The 19,886-nt window shown below is 38.8% G+C and overlaps 1 protein-coding gene across 1 annotated transcript in view; it reads left to right on the top strand.

Moving 5' to 3' along the window:
• Positions 1 to 19,886, top strand: part of stxbp4 (syntaxin binding protein 4) — a 66,177-nt gene that overhangs the window by 41,123 nt on the left and 5,168 nt on the right. Inside the window, exon 20 of the mRNA XM_036528933.1 lies at positions 1,935 to 2,074. Coding sequence (XP_036384826.1) covers positions 1,935 to 2,074 — 140 coding nt within the window. The remainder of the gene's footprint in view (positions 1 to 1,934; positions 2,075 to 19,886) is intronic.

The raw sequence follows: 19,886 nt of genomic DNA, 5'->3' as shown, positions 1-19,886 counted from the left end.
CGAATGGTACTCTCTTTCCAGTAAACATACCTAGGCTGTAATCACAGGCCTTACCCACAATTTGCTGTACGTTAACATTGAAGCCCTGGATTTGAAAGGGATCGTGTTTTTTTTAAAACAAATAACTGAAGGGTCCTCTCAGTTAGCACGACATACATTTCAGACAAATGTGTCTGATTTCAGGGAATGATTTATTCAAAGAAAATGTGCACTTGTTGCTAGGGGCAACACACTGTAGAGGCTATTGAAAGCAGAGCTCTTGGATCCCCCGGGGCTGCTGTGGAAGTGTCAGGAACCCTGGTGCTTGTTGTGGATGTGTCCTCATCTTTACACTACACAGTTACTACTTGCCCTCCTCTGCAGAATACGTAGCATGTACCAGCCAAGCCAAAGCATTAATGTTTATGACAATAACACATAGCTATTACTCTTAAGATGTCTCCCTCTGTGATGCATGCAAATGCACCTAAAGCAGGCTGACTGCTGTTCTCCAGACAACCAGCATGCCATCCTAATGTTTATATAAGGGCTGTTTAAGGGCTGGGCAGTTTTATTCAACTCACAGTTTGTAATTGGGATTCTGAGCAAGGATACAAGGAGTTGTCGGAGTACTGAAGCTGTTTTTATGTTCTTCTTAAAAATAGTGAAAATTATAACACAAGCTCTGTACAATGAAGTGTCTAGTCTTTTCTTAGGCCCAGCAGTGATTTTAATAAGCTCCAATCCCACTGGCTCCTGCTAAGACCATATTCAGTCTCAGTCCTTTGATGACCCTGACACCTCTGCTGGAAGGAGGGCTGAGGTTCTCTAATGAACACCACCTGCAGGCCACAGAGCCATTAACTCTTTAACCCTGCGAAGCGAGGCTCACCGGAGGCTGCTTATTCTATCAAACTCCTTGCCTTAAAGCCATCAATCTCCGTTTGTTGTCACTGTACGATTTGCACTATGCTGTGGTGCTCAGCATTGTTGCCCTCTGACCAACTTGCTTTTCTTTATTTTAGGTCAGCAGTACACTGCTATCATGGAAAAAAAAGCTTACACAAAGCACTTCTGTGGAGGGTTTGGGATCAGGCACTTGTGAACGAAAGTTATTTGGGGCGTCTGAGTCAGAGAAAATATCCGTCATTTCTCGGGTTTTAGAGCTTTGACTGGGGTTATGAAATCAGTTTGGTACAATGCACCTTTTTAAAAAAGGATCTTTGTCATGGATCTGTTTTTCTGTTATTAATGTACATGGCATACATGACATACAGTAAACAAGTCTATCACATTTTGCCACTCTTTTTAAGGATGACTGAAAATGTGTATTGCTATTTATAGAAATTTTATGTATTGTTATCATGAGCTCTTTATCCAAAACATGTTTATTTCAGCAGACTATTAAAGAAGTGAATGGTGACATGATTATTCAAAGAAAAAAGAGCATTGTTGTCCATAACATTTACAAAATGCGTTTCCAGTCGGATAATTATTTTGAAATGGCTTTATTTTGGCTTTGATAATTGCTGTCACCAGATGGTGCCTATATCCAGACAGGAATATGTTCATGAGAAGATACCTCCATTGAAGAAAAGATGGCTTTAGACAGTGGAGTTATAGATATAAACTAAAAGAGTTTATGGAATATGGAAGAACTCAGCAATTAACAACACTGATCTATAGTAGGAGTGTACAGTACATCATTTAATTTTAAATTTGTAAGGGTTTTAAGTTTTACCAAGCCCTGTCTAAAGTTGTTACTCTGATACAGTATAGCTACATATAGTGTAGTTATATAATAAAGTAAAAAAATACCAACTTGAAACTAAAGTGGTGTGTCTAAGTCAATATTTCTCTCTGAGGCTTTTCAAGTCACATCATCTCTGAAGAACATATTAAGTAAGTACACATTTGGAGACTAGTCCTATCATATGGTGCTCTTCTCACTGCAGTTCTACCAGCGACCCAAAGACCGGGTCCTCCCAGGCCTTGGCTGCGCGCTTTGGGAGGAAAACTCCTTGGACTGCTTCATCGCTTGCTGTGGAAGCCAAAGAACTCACCCGGTCTGTTAGAGCCATTCTTGAAGTGGACTGTAAGTGATCTCTCATTGTATGTTGTACCATCACACAAAAACCACCAGGAGCAACCAGTTGTTTTCCTGTAGGTGTCCTTCAGAGAACTGACAGTGCAGTTTTTCCTTTGCTTGCATGAAACCATCATTTAGATAACTGACTGATCATTGGGGTCATTTTGATCAACCTATGTGTACTTCAACAATTTAGCTAAACATTGCTGCCTGCACAATCCATGATAAATTGCTTGAGTCATTTACCTGACCTATCATTAACACTTTTTCCACTAATTAACAAAGATAAAGGAATGGGGATTGCATCAAGTCACTGTTACCTCTGTGTTCTACATGCTTAATCTTGACAAAGGGATTCATGCAGTGAAGTGAACCTTGTAATGTGAGGGAAATCTTAACCTCATCTGGTTCAGCAACAAAAACATTACTTTCATACCAAGTTTATGTGCGTGTGTGTGTGGCTTAAATATGTATTTAATAAGGTTCATTTACAAATCAGCTAATGTCATACAGTATCTGCATAAAAACAACTGTGATGGTGATAATGTCTATACAACATTTACTCAGGGGTTGGTTGCTTCAGATTGGCCCACACCTGGCTTATTGCTTCTTCCAATGTAGAACATTGCTTTTGCGTGTACACCTATTGCACCACCTAGACACCCTTGTCCCTCTTTCTATTACTTCATAATGTAAGCCCTACACCATAAACACCAGCCGTGAATGTAAATTTAGAATGCTCTGCATAGTAAAATATACTGAAATGAATGGATATTCATGCTAATATAGTAAGGAACGCTCCAGTTAAAGAGAGGACATCTAGCCATCTATCAGCTTATAGATTAGCTATCTGTTTAGTTAAGACTAGGCAGATTCTGCAATTAGTCAATGGTTATATTCTGCCATTCTCAGAGTATCAATTGCTGTGTTTGGCAGTCAATGTGTTCTTGTATTCCCTTGCCATATTATTCAGCAGTTTTCTTATTTCCACATCCATGATGCTTAGTTTGTTAGTTGGTAGGAATTCTGAAATGTGAAGGTTATGGATGAGTGTATCTTAACAAACACTGCCTTTAAACAAGTATTGCTGTGTGTTTATTTTCATGAACATTCATTAGGAACATTGTGTAAAACAATTTTTGGGTGGTGCAACAAGTGTAAAATAAGATGAGGCCAACTTTTTTTTCATCCATCTGTTGCAACTGACCCAAGGTGAAGTGTAAGGCAGATAGTTCAGTGTTCCAATTGGAAGTGCTGTGATTGGGCAGTCACTGAGTGTGCAGTGATTGTCTGCTTCTTGTCCTGTGCTTGCCCTTTTAGCAGAAACGATTGGCTTCTGAAGCTTGAGGGCATAGGTGTCATCCCAAGAGTCTCTCCAGTGAGATAGTTAGGTGGTGAACAGACATCCAAGCCACATTTCCACTGACCTGCCTTAATCATAGGTCAACTATACCTAAAGCTATCCGCAGGTGGTTCGAAAGCAAATTGACATGGTCTTATGTTGACCAATCCCAGCTATGTTACAGTAGGTTTGCCCTGTGCCTGGGTAAGTCAAGTAGAAGTAGTTGTTTGCCTTGCGTAAAGTACCATCGCCAGAATGTGTCTTTCAATACTTACTCCTAGTTGGATAGCATTGTCTCATTTACATGTAATTAATAGTTCACACAAAATATAAAAAATTTAACTCCCAACCTGCTTCACATATAATCAGCTTCATTCACAGCAGTCTTTTTATTGTGGTTCATCCAGCACAGGAATAACAGAAGCATCAAGATTTTCTTCTTCATCATGAACACATTTGGCAAGCCATCCTGCTTATATATAAACAAACTCAGCGCAGGCAGGTGTGGGTGGTACCAGAGAATGTAAAGATATTCCATGGTCAGCAGCACTTTCGCAGATGGTGGGACTCCATATACTGAAGTGCAAAACACCATGCTGGGTTACATTAGAGTGACACACATACAGCTATGGTAGGTCAGTGGAAACCAGATTGTGGATACAAGTATTGCTATAATATTACAGGTATCACTAGTGTATGGTTCAAGTATTAATGCATTGCCCAAGACAATCACTGGCAGGGACTCCTGTGGATTTTGACCTGTTTATCAAAGCTGGAGTGGTCAGATGAATATTTATCACTGTCACAAAAAAATCAGTAGTAATTTCCATAATAATCTGTGTCATGCTGTGCTTACAATTCTTGTAATAATCAGTAAAGATTGGGTTGCAAAACTAAATTATGTTGCCATGGCTCATAATTTCAAAAAAGTGGACATTACCCCAGATCTTCAATCTTTTCTAAAGGAAAGCCACTGAAAGTCTATTATTTTAATGAGAAGATATGATTCTGTGGATGTGCTATGAGCAAAAGTAGGGCACTTCAACAAGGAAGTACAATGCAAGGTGCATTGCATTGTGACAATTTGAGCTCAGTTGGCCTAAATGATTTTCAGCAGTGTCAGTGTTGCCTGGAAACAGAATGTTGAATGTGAAATTGTGTCCCAGGTTTCGTGGATTTCTTGAGTTATACTGCATTTATATGTAAGGCTGCCATGGATTTCCTGTTTTCAATGTATTCTTTGGAAAGACAAAAGAAACAAGAACAATTATTAACCAGGTTGTTCATTAGTCAGGTACACAGGAAAACACCACAAACTGTGTTTTCATTGCATTCAGTTATATGTTTTGAAATATTTTAAATATGCAGAATTTGGTGTAGAATATATAAATAGATTTCATGTGAAAAGCCTGGAAATGTTATCGGTATAAGACATGTAATAATTCACGTTCATTTACCAGACTGTACACAAAACAACAGTAAACTTGGGTCCAATCTGATTCTTTGTAGGGCAGATAGCCATAGCAATACCAACATAAAACTGAAAACTGATATGTATGTATATGTTGTATAAGTTGTCACTACCTACATATATAGTTAGCGATATATATATATCTACATACTCTACTGTATTGGGCAGAGTACATTGAATCAGTCCCTTAATGGAAGTAATCATAACAGAGCCTCTATCAGTATTTACAAATAACCAGCACAGAAACAGCTATCAGTATTTACAAATCAAAGTATGGTTTAGTACTGTTGTGTAAGGTTCTAGCCTATTAACATGGCTGAAGATCTGAGAGATGTTCAAACTAGGTTTTACCTTCTGTTATACCATCTGTTTTATTATTTCATTTTGCATTACATTAAAAAGGTAGCCTATTCGATTACAGACACAATTCAATGAAATACAATTCTGGAATACCAAGAATACCAAGCCCTAACAAACACCTGAATAAGGCATTGCAAGTAAATATAATTTTATACATGAAGTGTGATTTTGTACTATATTGTTGGTATAAAATATAATGGTCTGTGAAAAGTGAGTTTACACATTTGAAGACAAATGTGTTGTTTTTGTGAGAATATTTGCCTTGTATTTCATTTGCGGAAAACACAAGGTGTGTCATATTGCCACATTGGAAAAAATAAAAACAAAACAAAACAAAAAAAAAAAACAGCAAATGCTGTAAAATAAAATTTTCCCTCAAAATGGGTTGTCTTTTCTTCTAGGACTGCAAAATATGTATTCTCTTTGTAGTGGCTGGGATGTAGTCTGTAGTGTTTTGAACTAGAGTTAGCATTATTAGTAGTAGTATTTGGTGCTGTTTGCAGTAATGAATAAATGATGATACAGAAGGATGATCACTGCTAAGTTTTGCTTGAAAGGTATTTCTGCATCCACTCACTATTCCACACTACAGGTTTCTCAGACACTAGGGAACTCTTACAGCTCATACGAGAGGTTTTGCATCCTCTGTGTTATCTTAGGGTAAGGCAGCTCTGCCTTTGGTGTAATGTAGATACATATACTGCATTTCCACTAGCCTCACATCTGGGTATTTCCTGCTCCATTTCTTTCATAGAGCCCTCATAGACAGTCAGTAAACACTCTCCTCTAACCAGAAAGGGGATGTCTTCTCCACCTTGGGGGATTGATTATGTCTGAGATGTTTCAGTGAGGATAGTCATCTGGAAACCACAGCCAGGACATGCTGTAAGAAATCCATCCTGAGTGCAGCCAGCCTGCAATCTCATGCCCATCCTTTGAACTCATGCTGTGTCACGGGCACTGCGCAACGTTTCTTTGATCATCACATAGTCACTGCTTCCCTTGGACGCTGTCGATTCATAAGATTTCCTTAGTATGAATATAGCATAGAATTAATTATGAAATACTGTATATTAAAATATTATAAAATATTACTTAGACCCACCATGGATCACGACCACTAGAAAGAGTGGTGATTGTGGTCCTCCTTCAATAAACCAACTTATTCCAGGTGGACTATAATGAAGTATGTTTGACGTGAGTAAAACTGCAGCAAGTCAGGCCTTTTCCTTTTTGAACTTCACTTGCACCTGTAAAAACTGAAGGTAAAGTACAACATGCCACACAGGAAAAAAATCCTAGAACTGGTCATTATAAGGAAGCCCATTTAAAGTGATGGAATATGGTTTAGTCAACAGGATTCTCTGAAAGGAAATATATTCTTTCTCAGCCCTTCACAAAGATTTGAAAGACCCTGAGAGGGACTCTGTCTTTGACATCCCATGAAGTACAAAATAAGGCTGAACTGCTTTTTGCAAGTCTGTCTGTGGTGGGTTCCCTTTGAAGTAGTGTATGTGTGTGGATATCTCCCATTAAAGAAGTGGAGAAGGATTAATACAGGCTCAAAGGGCGTGAGAGACAAAGGGAGACACTTGTAGTTGCTTCCTTATAGGCAGAAATGTCTCCCTCCTGGTCAAAGAGAGGTGCTCCATAACAACATACACAGCTGGCCCTTGGGTATTCCCAAGGAACATACTAAGCAGAGCATATATGACAGAAATAGAATGCTCGTGCTCGTGCAATGGCTCTTGTTTTATATTACATTGAGGAAATACCACCGTTGCCGAGACATGTGTACACTGCAGGCTGTTTCACAATGCACTGAATCTAGACACGTAAGATTTTCACTGAAGTAAGATTTTCACGCAACAGTGACTTTCTGTTCTTGCAATGGGCTCATCATATTATACTCCTGACATGGTGAAAATTGAAATAAATAGAGTTTTACAACAGTTGTCACAACATTGTGTGGTGTCTAACAGGAAAGGCACAAGCAGACAATTAAGGCAACTAAAGAGATATCTTGAAAAGCATTGCACACAAAATTTCACAGAACAGTTTGATCAACATGATTATATCATTTTATTAGCATGGAGGCTTGTGTTGTACTTGCAGACGTGTTTTTTGTCTAGGGCTTGGTTAATTCAAGTGAAGTGTGGTGAGATAGTGGGGGCGACAGTGGCTCAGGAGGTAGAGCAGTCGACTGGGGATTGGAAGGTCCCTGGTTTGAATCTGGCTCATCCTGGCAGAGTGTCGAAGTGTCCTTGAGCAAGACACTGAACCCCCAACAGCTCCCAGTGGCCAGTTGGTAAGCCTGTATAGCAGCCTCTGCCACTGGTAGGTAGATGTGAGGCATATAACTGTAAAGTGCTTTGAGTACTCAAATGAGTAGAAAAGCGCTATATAAATGCAGTCCATTTTACCTTTTACCATTTACATTTAAAGGCAAACCTGGTGCCTGTCTTACCATTTCACTATAGCAGAACCATGTTATGTAGTAGTCATACTGAACTGTAGCCATGCAAACAAAAAGTAATTTTTGACATATCATATGACATGTCAAAATATCTGAAACCTCAGATAATATTATCAATATTGAAATTAACGACTATATTATTAGGGGCCAAGCACCAAAGGTGCAAGGCACCTATTGTAACTGTTAGAATTTTTCACTATTATACTTTCTCCCATGGGAGCCAATGCAGCCCATAGAACCCCTTGGTGGTTTTTTATGAAATTTGGCACATTGATAGAGGACAGTCCAAAGTATCCAGGCATCAAATTTGGGGTCAACCCATCCATCTCTGTAGTACCACCAAAAGGCCAAATTTCAAGGTACATTTTTGCTTATAACTTTTGAACCATTTGTCCTAGGGTTGTGGTCTTTTTTCCCCTGAATCCTTGGGTCATCTCGATTCGAATGGCCATTGCCGTTAAGGTCTGCTTTATTGGATTTTCTGCCATTTTGAATTTTTCTAAAAACCTACTTTTGTGAACTAGTCCTAGATCCTTGATCCTATCACCAACAAATGGTATGTATCATCTATAGAGGGTTCTGCCCAAAATTTATTCAAAGAATTTTGCTAGGGTAAACGATATAGCCACTGTCTGCCAATGAAATTCCATGGTGAAGACACCAAAACAAGTGGGAAGTGAGCCATATGTCAGCAATGCTTGGTTGGAGTGATGCCAAGGTTGGTACACTTTGTTGGTATTAGGAATGCTGGGTATGCACCAAGTTTCATGAAATTTGGCCACTTGGGGGCGCTATACCATTAAAAAAACATTTAAATCCCCATTACAAGTTAAGGATCCTAACTGGGAATTTATGAAACCTCCACGTCAGCCATTTTGTGTTTCATCCATCTTTGATTTTGTCAAAACACATTTAACCGTCTCCTCCTAGAGTTATGGCACGATGAGGTTTTGTTTATTACCTCTTAGGACCATTGTCTTTAAGAGTTGTTAAAGAATAGTTGCCAGGTTGAACAATGTGGCCGCAGTGTACCCACAAATTTTCCCGTGAAGGCGCCATAAAGGAAGAGTGACCATATCTCTGCAATGCTTTTGTTCATTGGCATAAAACTCAGTACACGTTCTTACCATGAGGCCTAGGTGGCACACAGCAAGTTTGGGATGCTATACTGAAAAACAGGTTTAATGATGTGATGATTTTGTTCCAATGGACATCACAAGGCACAGACCACACAAAGAAAAGCAGATATTGCGGCCAACTTTTTGTAGATCATTACATCATTACATGTCAGGTCCTAAATGGGAAATGAACGCATAGTTCAATGTCCAAATGGCATGGCTGTTAAGATACAATCAGTTTGTAGCACTTAAAGGCACATCTCCTGCATCTTTTGATCTACTGCCAAAACTAATACACTAAAGAGTGATGAAGAAACATTTGGACTTTTCATATTGACCTGAATGTAAGACAGGGTTTTTTTTCTACTTCAGAAATTACATCTGAAAAGTGAGGTTGTCTTACATTCGAGGACTAGACTTTTTAATGTCATTATACATTAAGAACAGCAGATGGGGCTATTGATATGCAATTGTTCAGTGGCATTAGAAATCCCAGTAGACTAGTTTATTTTTATTTTTATTTAAATAACATATTCATTTTAAAATGTGATTACATTTTATTTTTATTTAAATGTGACAATTTCATCTAAAAGATGTAGAAAATATATCAGCATACCTTGTTTTATTCAATGTGTTTTATTAAATTCATGTGAAATGAAATTATATTCTTTAAAAATTAAGAATTGATCTTCAAAAAGTCTTTTACCAAAAAAAGGTGTTGAAAAATGGGGGCCGTTTTCTAATCAGGGACATGTTATTATATTCAGCTAATATGGTATGTTCTCTGCCATTTTTTCCCACGATTTTGGATTTTTTTCAAACACCCAAAAATTGCACTCCTCCAACAGCATTGGCACTTCTCATTGCAAAGTCCCAAAAAGGCACACTGCAGTTTATGGCACTGCTTATGTTTAAGCTTGACATATATGTAATGGGGGGCAGTACAGTGGTGCAAATGGATAGCACTACTGTCCAACAATATGGAGGTTGCAAGTTCAGGGTGCGTCTGTGTTCAGTTTGTACCTTGTCCCTGTGTTCATGTGGGTTTCCTCTGGGTATTCTGGTTTTCTACCATAGTCCAAACACTTTCAGGTAATGTCAGTTGGACATGTTATATTGCCCATAAGTATGAGTGTAAGAGTGGGTGTCAATGTATCTGTTCACCCTGTGATGAACTAGTGTCTTGTTCAGGGGTGGTTCTGATTAGTTGTCTACCTGGTGGCCCTGTGGTGCTTGGCCCCTTCATTGCTGCTTGCAGCCATATTTTTAATCTGTAATTGTGTCTGAATATGTATTTTTAAGTACACAAATGAAAATGTTAAACTTTCTGTAGCTGGTTTCTCCATTCTGCCTAGAAAGATGATAGGACCACACACTTCAATTGATTATATTTCCCTCTTCATCTTGTCAGCATTTTTAACAAAGATGTCGTTGTTTAGGAAGGAGACAGTTAATGAGATAAATAATAAGTATGTGATGGCCTTTAGACAGCACTCTTTCCATGTTACTTTGGCAAAGATTGCTTTGGCTTACTTGGTCGTATTTGAATAGAGGACCTTTAATGAAAGCAGTTTTTGGTTTGCCAGTAGGACGCTCTGTGAAATGTTATCACCCAAATAACAAATTCTGAGTTCTTCCACAACTAAATACATGATTGTAGCTATGTAAAAAATAAAATATGTAAAAAATAATAAAATAAAAGTACTTTTTTGCTACAGTGTGTTGTGTTTAATTGTCATATAATGTTGCTCCACCTTGTTATGGCAACACTTAGAATGATCCAAAAACTCACAGGTTACTCTCTAACTAATACAGGTTACTCTCTCACAGCGTGAGTGTGCCAGTTATAAAACATATAATACAAAATACATTGCCAAAATATAAAATAATGTTCTATGACAGTGGTGTTTATGGTTATACCTAATATTACTTTAACACATTGCAACAAAAAATATATAAAAAAAATGATCTGATCTGACAGCAAGGCAGCTTTTACACAAGTTACACAAGCCTCAGTTGTCCGCCAGTGAAAATCAGCAAGTCCAAAAGCCTACTCAAAGCTGTTGAGAATAATATTTTCTAAATAACCAGTTTTAAATGCACATTGAGTCTCTATCATGGTTTCGTACTGCTTTCCTTTCCAGGCTAGCCCTTGTCTTCTATTCATAGAACATTTATTGGACTCCTACAACCAAAGTGTTTGCCTTTTCAGTATTATTATGTATTGGAGAGTCATTCCTGTCTCTTCAGTCGTTGAGTGAAAGAACAAATAGTGCATATAGCAGCAAACGTGCTTAGATACAGACATAAACAGAGACAGACGCCTGCAGCACAGCAGAAGCAGGAAGCAGTGTTTCTCACAGGGTTGAAGGTGCTGGTCTGCAGCCCGTGTGGCAGGCTGAGGAGAGAGGAGCAGAGCCTGAGTGAGCAATGACAGCTGGCTGTGAGGGAGAATTGTGCTTGTGATCACAGACATCATGATAGGAATGGCGGTGACTCACGATGAGCCATACACGTGCAAGTGCCCTTTGGCTAATGGGTTGCTCTGACCCCCCCACCCCGCCCCCCAGAAATGATGTATAAACATAAAGAGATGCATTTCATGCCGTAGATGATCGCTATCAGCCCCTGATAATTAATTCGCTTTCACCTGATACCAATGTTCTGTATTTTGGAATCGTTCCCGATTTTACATCATGAGGATAATTAAATACTTGTTTATATCGTTTTTATTGTCATTACCACCCCATCTCTCCACGCCATGTTATGGTCGTGCGCGTGATTTTTTTTTCCCTTCATCTTCTTAATGAGGCTGTGAAAACGATAGCTGCATATAAACATAGGCTTAAGAGCCGAGCGTAGTGTGGCTGCCGCTGCTGCAGTGGAGCAGAGAGAGATACACCACGAGAGATAGTGCGCTGAAACGTGTCTCTCAGACCGGGCAGCATGTGAGTGCATGGGAGGGGATGTACACGTTTTGGCAGAGTGCTTCCTGCCCGTGATGTTTGAGCATAGTCGGCACATGGTTTGCCCCACCGCCGGCAAGCGGGACGACCTCAGGCCGACAGCTGGTGTTGCAGTGTTTTGGGGTATGCCACGTGAAAGGTGCCACGGGAGCCATGTGACCATGTGATACGGGCTGGGTTTCAGACAGCAGCCCAGAGAGATCAAATCGAAGAGATGAGCAGCATGTATAAAGAGGAGGATTGGTTTGGGGGGATGGGAAAAGGGGGGGGTACTGCTGTGCAGTGAGAAACAGTGGAGGCCTAATAGGATATGGCAAGGACTTTCATCTCCTTTTAATTTAAAAGTGCTCCTCTCCTGTAGAGCTCTCTGTGCTGAAAATACCCTGGCTTGCAGCACACACACTTGTTACACAGAGGAGATGGGCTGATGGGCCACTATCCTGCTGATGCTGAGCGGTAATACAGGAAAGAGCAGACTAAAGAAAATTGTCATTGATGCGTGAACTCCCTAAAAGGTGACATGGCCCCCTTCTGCACCAACAGCACCTTTTTACAGGGCCTCCAATATTGTGCTGCACAGACAAATGTGTCCGTGCCTGCTCCATTCTGTTGTATTCCTGTGTTTACCCCTTCCCATTTAGGTCTTCTCAATGCATTATTGCAGAGTATACCCTTTCGCGCGTACGGTCACACCGGGGTGATCAGCCGTTTAGCGCATATGCTAAAACTGGTGCGATTAGAACAGTAGATTGGAGAAATTCTAGCTAATTTTAGCTTTGAGGAAACAGCGATTTAGCTCTAAAAATATAGCAAATGCTAACTGAAATCTATAAGAAACTTAATAACGCAAATGAAAACATAACGGACCATATAAGGTAACATGCGCGCTACAAACCATAACAAATAGGTTACATGCGAAAGGGTTAAAACGAAATTTGCCGTTCAGCACATCTGCGTTTGCCACGCCTTTCAGAAATTCAGCCAGGTAAATATCCGCGCTGGAATTACGGAAGGAAGTTGCGGTCAAACTTGATAATATGATTAATTTGCGTTAAAACATTAACGCGTTAACGCGTTAACGTTGACAGTCCTAATATATATATATATATATATATATATATCAATGTCAATTTCAGCTTCGTCTTCTGTGACCATGTTCCAACCTTGTTAGGTTTATATAGGCTTCAGTATGAGTGTTCAATTAGGGGGCAGGGCAACGTTCATTCAGGCCTAATTGAAGTGATGGTCATTTTTGTTCACTTGTCTGCACTCAATAAGTATATATATATATATATATATATATATATATATATATATATATATATATAAGTATATAAGCATATAAGTATATGTATATATATATATATATATATATATACATTTTTTTTATAAAAGCCCTATTCTACATGATTTGTCTGAATTCTTATTTCAGTGTTCTCTGGGTGGTTTAAATCATATTTATCAATGAGGATCAGTAATTCTCGAGTGAAAATTATTCATTGTTTGTATATTAATTCAGCAGTATTTACATTTTCGTTGCTATCAGGCATTATGCTTGCTATATTCACTAATATATTCACTATTCACTTATTAACCAAAGATTCTTAGCTCAATGAGCACTAATATTTATTCCACATAACTGAACATGTGGGTGTCTAGTTACTGTATTAATTTACATCAGTAGAAATATTGTTAATTCTTAATTCACTCATGGTTTGAATTGCTCGTAAAGCAGATCATGAGTTACTTGTGAAAAGTCTAATTAAAATGTGATAGGAGGCTTTATGTCACATACATAATAGAGATAACAGTTATCAATAATGCTTACTTTATTACTACTAAAGCTTAATAATTGCCTGCATGTCTGATTGTGATATTACTGTATATTATATTTTCCTGCCTGTCTTTGATACATCATATCTTTATTTCTTTCTCTTAGTTAGGAATTATTATGAAATAAGCAATCTTGTTTAACTAATGGTAAATTAATTAGGGCTGTTACACAAAGGATTCTTTTGATGTACTCTCACAAATTTCTGAATTTGCTCTGTTTGGTCCAGTTTTGTTTTAATACTTATTGTGGAATTTGATGTTTTTTCCTCAGTCTCCTTGGATGTAAAGGTGAATCATATACTGTTGGAAAACAAAATTAAGAGCTGATCTTGTCATTATTTAAAGAAGCTAATTTGCTGATGATTGCCTGCTTCAATTGGTCTAAATGAACGGACGCTTAACTTGATAATTAACGGAAGAGCATATTTATTAATCAGGATTTGAATATAAGTAAGGTAAGACTTGTGGTGAGACAAATTAAATTAGCTCTTTCCGAGGATTAATCAAATTCAGCTGCAACGAATCCTACAGTGTGTCATTTCCTCAAGAGGATAATCAAAGCCCAACCACAGCTCTGTTGGAACATGGGGAAAAACAGGCTCTCTCCACACAGACCCCAAATGGGATTTGCAATTGATGGTATATATACCCAGCTGCCACCTCTTATATGTTTGATCTTTTAATGCAGTTATTCATCATTAATGCTGAAATTATTCATTCTGGCCATCACTGGGGGTGGCAGTTCAGGAAAATCAAAGCCAATGTCACTGCGGTCACCCTAATGCAGCTTATAAATCTTTAAATTTCATCTCATTCTGCGAGGACCTACATGGGTACAGTGAGAAAGTGCAATGGAGTTGGTACTGAAAACTGGAAGCCTGTAATGGACGTAAGCAAGTCCCTGTCAAACCACACATCCATCAGCATTAACACAAAGCAATACTCATTTAGTGTTATATATATTAATGAAGTGAAATAGCCATATTGTTGTTCAGAAGTCCTTGAGTTTAACGCAAAATGGATAAACAGATTATGGTCACTCCATTTAAGACGAAGAACATAATACATGCCATGTAATAGTCGTTGTGTAAGTCTATTATTCTTCATGACCCACTTTCTCTATTATCGTGGCTTTCAAGAGCATTAAGTCTGTCATTGTCATTATGCTCATGGTTAGTGTGTGTCTGTCTTTAAGGTCGTTGAAAAGACTAATACAAATACATATAATTTACTGAATGTTTTCTACTAGAGAAAGTAGATTCATCACAATCACATTGTGCCTCATATTTTTTTCTCAGCTGTTGCCAGGAGCTGTGATAGATAGTATTCCCTCTTTCTCTGGGCTGTGGATCAGCATTTCTGTCTCGCTACTCCAATGCTGTACTGACTACTATTAAAAAAAAAACAAAACAAAAAAAAAAAACTCTGCAGGCTGGGGTTCAGAAAGTGAGAATAAGCCCAGAAGGGTAGTTATATCTGTTTCAAAATTGCCATCTGGCTACCTCTCACTGGACTTAAAATACTGAGCCGCACACTAGGTTCAGCTGTTGATTGGCTGACTCCCTTCTGGTGTTGCCCTGTGCTGGTAGCCTTTCATCAACACTGAATAAAGGCACAGCTAATTCCATCTATAGCTTTCCACTCTCCCTCAAGAAGCAAGGCACTTGAAGTCTCCTTCAAGTCCTGTGGTGACATTTGCACTGATGTTGCCTATCACAGTTTCTTTTTCCAGAGAGCTATATTTGTTGATTGGATATTTGTGTGATTGCTGTTTGTAATGTCTTCCTGCATCAGTCCTGTTTCTTCCCATAAAGCACAACAGTGACTTCAACACACATATCCACAGTTTTTTTTAAATTATTATTGCTTTAGCTTCAGATTTTTGGGCTCATTGAACAAACCCAAATAGTCATAATGCTCCTAATAATACATGCTAGCATTACATTACATTTACATTTTACATTTACATTTATTTATTTAGCAGACGCTTTTATCCAAAGCGACTTACAAAAGTGCATACAGTAAGTATAGCGACACTACAGGGACAGGATGTGTACAGTTCCACAATGAGACAGTTCTCAGCTAAGAGCAAGGTCTGTTTGAGGACACAGTACTATCAGATTTGTACAACTACAGCGTATAGGGCAACTAATATGATACACCTTCAAACAGCAAACTTCAACAACCTCAAATGGCGCAATGAGCATCAGGGTAAAGGTGGCATCAAGAAACAATTTAAAAAGCACAGCAATTTACAACAGCACTGATTGGGGGGGGGGGGCAGCAGTTGTGTGCTGGGTCAGTCCAGGTAGAGTCTGAAGAGGTGCGTCTTCAGGCCCCGTCTGAAGGAATGGGGTGAAGGAGCTGTTCGTAGCAGGACAGGGAGTTCGTTCCACCACTGGGGACCGATGTAGGTGAAACGCCGATGTCTGGCAGAACGAGCACCTCCTGCCTTGACCATGCAAGGAGGGAGGCGTTAAATTACATTACATTAAATTACATTATTGGCAATTAGCACATGCTCTTATTCAGAGCGACTTACATTGGTTACAGTTTTTCTTTTTTTTTTTTACAATGTTACGCATTTATACAGATGGATATTTACTGAGGAAACTGTGGGTTAAGTACCTTGCCCAAGGGTACAGCAGCACCATCCCAGTGGGGAATCGAACTGAAAACCTTTTGGTTACAACCGGTGGTGTCTGGTCAAGAACTGGTTCAACAAGTGGCATTGCCTCCGCTACTGGACACTAGCTAGCTGTTAGTTTTCAAGATCCTACTATACTGGGAGGACTTACAGGACTATCATTCTGCTAGTCTTTGCCTTCCTTCATCTGTAGTTTGTAGTTTTCAGCACTCACTAAGATTTATGATTAGAGGTGAACAGAGAACATGTCAGTCTCTCAGTATGGTACACACTATCCTGCCATGAGATTCCCTGGGGGCTCCTTTGTTAGATTAGAATGAGTAATTCATAAACTCTGTTAGGTCTCCTTCAAACTGCTACATATTTACCAGAGTTTCCTCCATTTTTATTGTAGGAAAAGCCTGTATGGAGACAGTGAAGGAAATCTACTTTCTATCTGGAAGCTATGGCTGCCATCACTGCATCAATCAATCTCACATCTTTTCATTCTGCTCCTGTCTGCAGCAAAAAGGAATGAGTGCTAAACTGTCTTTTTCCTGTGAGGGAGCAGCTTTTCTCCTAAGCCTTGCATACATTGTAAGATTCCTGAAAAGAAAAAAACAAGTGTACCAGGCCTAAACCTTCTGAATGATTATATGGAATTTTGAAATTTTAGATAAATATTGAAGGCAGTTGAAATGGAGACCAACTCTGTGGTTTCAGGAAATATCTAAAAACAATAAAAATACCTCAATGGCCTAAATATTAGAACATTTTGCCATTCTCTTACTTCAAGACATCATTTCAACCCCTGGAGGCATTTGACAGTTTTAGTGAAAGACTGTCCATAAGAGGACCCAGTTCTGGTGGCCAGCAAAGGTGAGGTAGAAATGAGGTTAGGTAAATATGTGTATAACCATCTAGGTTATATATAAACCATTCAGAGGGTAATCTAAGGGTATGGCTGTCATCACATTGTTCAAGCCAGTCAGACCCAGGTCTTTTCAAACAATGTAAAGATCCTGTCAACTGTTTGTTCACTTCAGAATGATCCTATTTTGTTTACTTCAACACTGTTCATAAGTTCATGGGTCAGAAGGGGTCAAGAATCTATCCCTTGCATGGTGCAAAACACTGCTTACTCCTTTTGACCGTACTTGGTATAAACAGCCTGGGCCTCTAATCCACTTCTGTGGTTGAATTAGACTGTTGTATGCTACCTTTTATTTTGTAAGAACTGGAGTAATAAGATGGAATAAAGAAATTAATTATACCTGCTTAGCAGCCCATTCATGCATTTTTGCCTTGGTAAGATACTCACCGTAATCAAATGAGTCTTGCTGACTTCAAAGTAAACTCAGATTATGCAACTAATGAAAGACAGCAGAGAAATTCTGAAAGCTTGATTTAAAAAAACTTTGTTTCTCCCTCAAATACGAGAAAACGCCGAACACCGGGTTGAGTGAAGATTGATTCATTTTCTGTCCTACGTCTTTGGGGTTTTACTTAAGCAGATTAATGACTTATTTCTTAGAAGCCAACCATTCTATTCAATCCATTGAGCGAGGCCTTGGGAAACAAAGGCTTGTTTGAGTTCCACATCAACTGCTGCAGGAGGAGAATCAGGACGGGAGCATTAATGTGGGTGTGTGACTGACCCACGTGCTGCGACCCGCTGACATGGCTTCATGGGACTCAAGCTGTGTCCCAAGGCTTGAGCGTTCATGTGCTGCATGACTGCTGACGTATGTTGGTGGCTTCTCCTTTACTGATCTGGGTCCAGCTGTTTCTACAGTCCTGCTATGGCTGTTGATCGTAATGTCATGACCCCTCTGTCTGTCAGATGCAGAATGTTAAAGTGTCTGCTTTTTTTGTAAAAAATAGCTTATGATATTAGGTGTATTTACTTACGCAAAGTATAAGACGTTTAATGACAAGAAGAGGCCCTTCTTACCAACTAGGCTTGTGATTTTTCGGTGTTAGATAGAGTGGTGTACCTATCAAGCATGATCTTGAACAATCTAGTGGTCTTTGCTTCTACCCTTAATCCAGGCAAATTAAAACCTTGCTACATCTATGCACTAATAACTCTAAGAGAAAAAAACACTTCCTAGTGTCAGTGTGAAATTTACCTTTACTAATTTATACCTATTTCCTCCTGTTCTGCTGGCAGAGCTCGGTTTGAAATAGCTTCTGCAGTTCACTTATAAAATTTAAAAACCTAAATTGAGCCGTGTCCAGACAGTGTCTTAAGTCTCTACTCCTTTCTTACTTGATTGATACCTAGAGCCAGTCTTGCTGCCCATCTCTGAACTTTTGCTTCTATGAGATTCTATGCCCTTCTTGTAGTGTGGTGCTCAGAGCTGTACAATGTGCTGTAAGTATAGTCTGATAAATGTAATGTGTAACCTTAACCTCTTTTGTAACTGATACTGTTGCTATACATCCCAGCATCTTATTTTGCTGCTTCAACATAATACCTTGGTCCAAATAGACTTGGGTCAACTATTACATTCAAGTCTTTTTCGTACTGTGCACATTAGGATCTGCCATAAAATAATTCCACTGTAAATTGTAATTGCCAGTAAGTATTAGTTTACATATGCAACTATATGTAAACATATTTACATACGCAATATGTATGTTATATGCATATGCATATAACTATGGGCATAAATGTAACCTATTCTCAAGTGAAGCTCTCAACAAGCTAACTATTAATTTTCTCTGTCCCACAAAAATTACAATCATTCTCTCTAACACTCAAAAAGAAACAAAACGACACAAATAGTGAATTACCCAGTTCTTTAATAATAATGATTGTTCTTGGATGTGATGTGCTTGGACTGGATGGATCATCCTTGGGGACCTTGGAGCACTTGAGAGAGGTCCGGTTGTACTCCTTATGGTGCAGAGAAGCAGGAGCAGCAGTGTGGTGCAGTGGTAAGGAGTAGGGCTTGTAACCAATAGGTTGTTAGTTCAGTTCTCTGCTGGGGCACTGCTCTTGTACCCTTTAGGAAGGTGCTTAACCTACAATTGCCTCAGTCTTTATCTATATGGATAAAATTGTAAACTATGTAAGCTGGTCTGGATGGGAAACTTTTTCTGTCTATTCAGGCAAGGTACTGGGCCAGCAAGTGCACTGTTAAGTAAATAAATAAATACTGGTAAATAAAGACTTTAAGTAGAATACAAACCATGGGCCTCTGCAGCAATGTTTGTTCCAAATGCAAAAGAAGTTGGACTAATTCACAGGGTATATGACTATTTTGCTATGGTATTTGTGAATACAGTAACATTCATGTAAAAATTTGATGCAATACAGATATCTTTCCTTGTAAATGTATTGCATAATCTCACTCAAAACCTAAAGCTAAATGTAGGTTAGAGTCATCAATGTACTGGCTTCCTAGTGTTTCTCAAGATAACCATACAAACAATGGAATTGCTAAACAAAAGTACTGCATACATATACAAGTCACTATATAAAGCTAATTGTTCAACATCCAAAGGTCTTCCTTATTGTGAATACATGCATTATGGGCAAATATTTCATGTGTTTACAAGGCATTCATTGATGCCACAGAGATATGTTATTTTTCCTAAGACAACTGCACAGTATACAT

This window comes from Megalops cyprinoides, chromosome 1 (genome assembly GCF_013368585.1).
Source record: "Megalops cyprinoides isolate fMegCyp1 chromosome 1, fMegCyp1.pri, whole genome shotgun sequence".
Taxonomy (NCBI): Eukaryota; Metazoa; Chordata; class Actinopteri; order Elopiformes; family Megalopidae; genus Megalops; species Megalops cyprinoides.
This window is presented reverse-complemented; position numbering and strand designations above follow the sequence as displayed.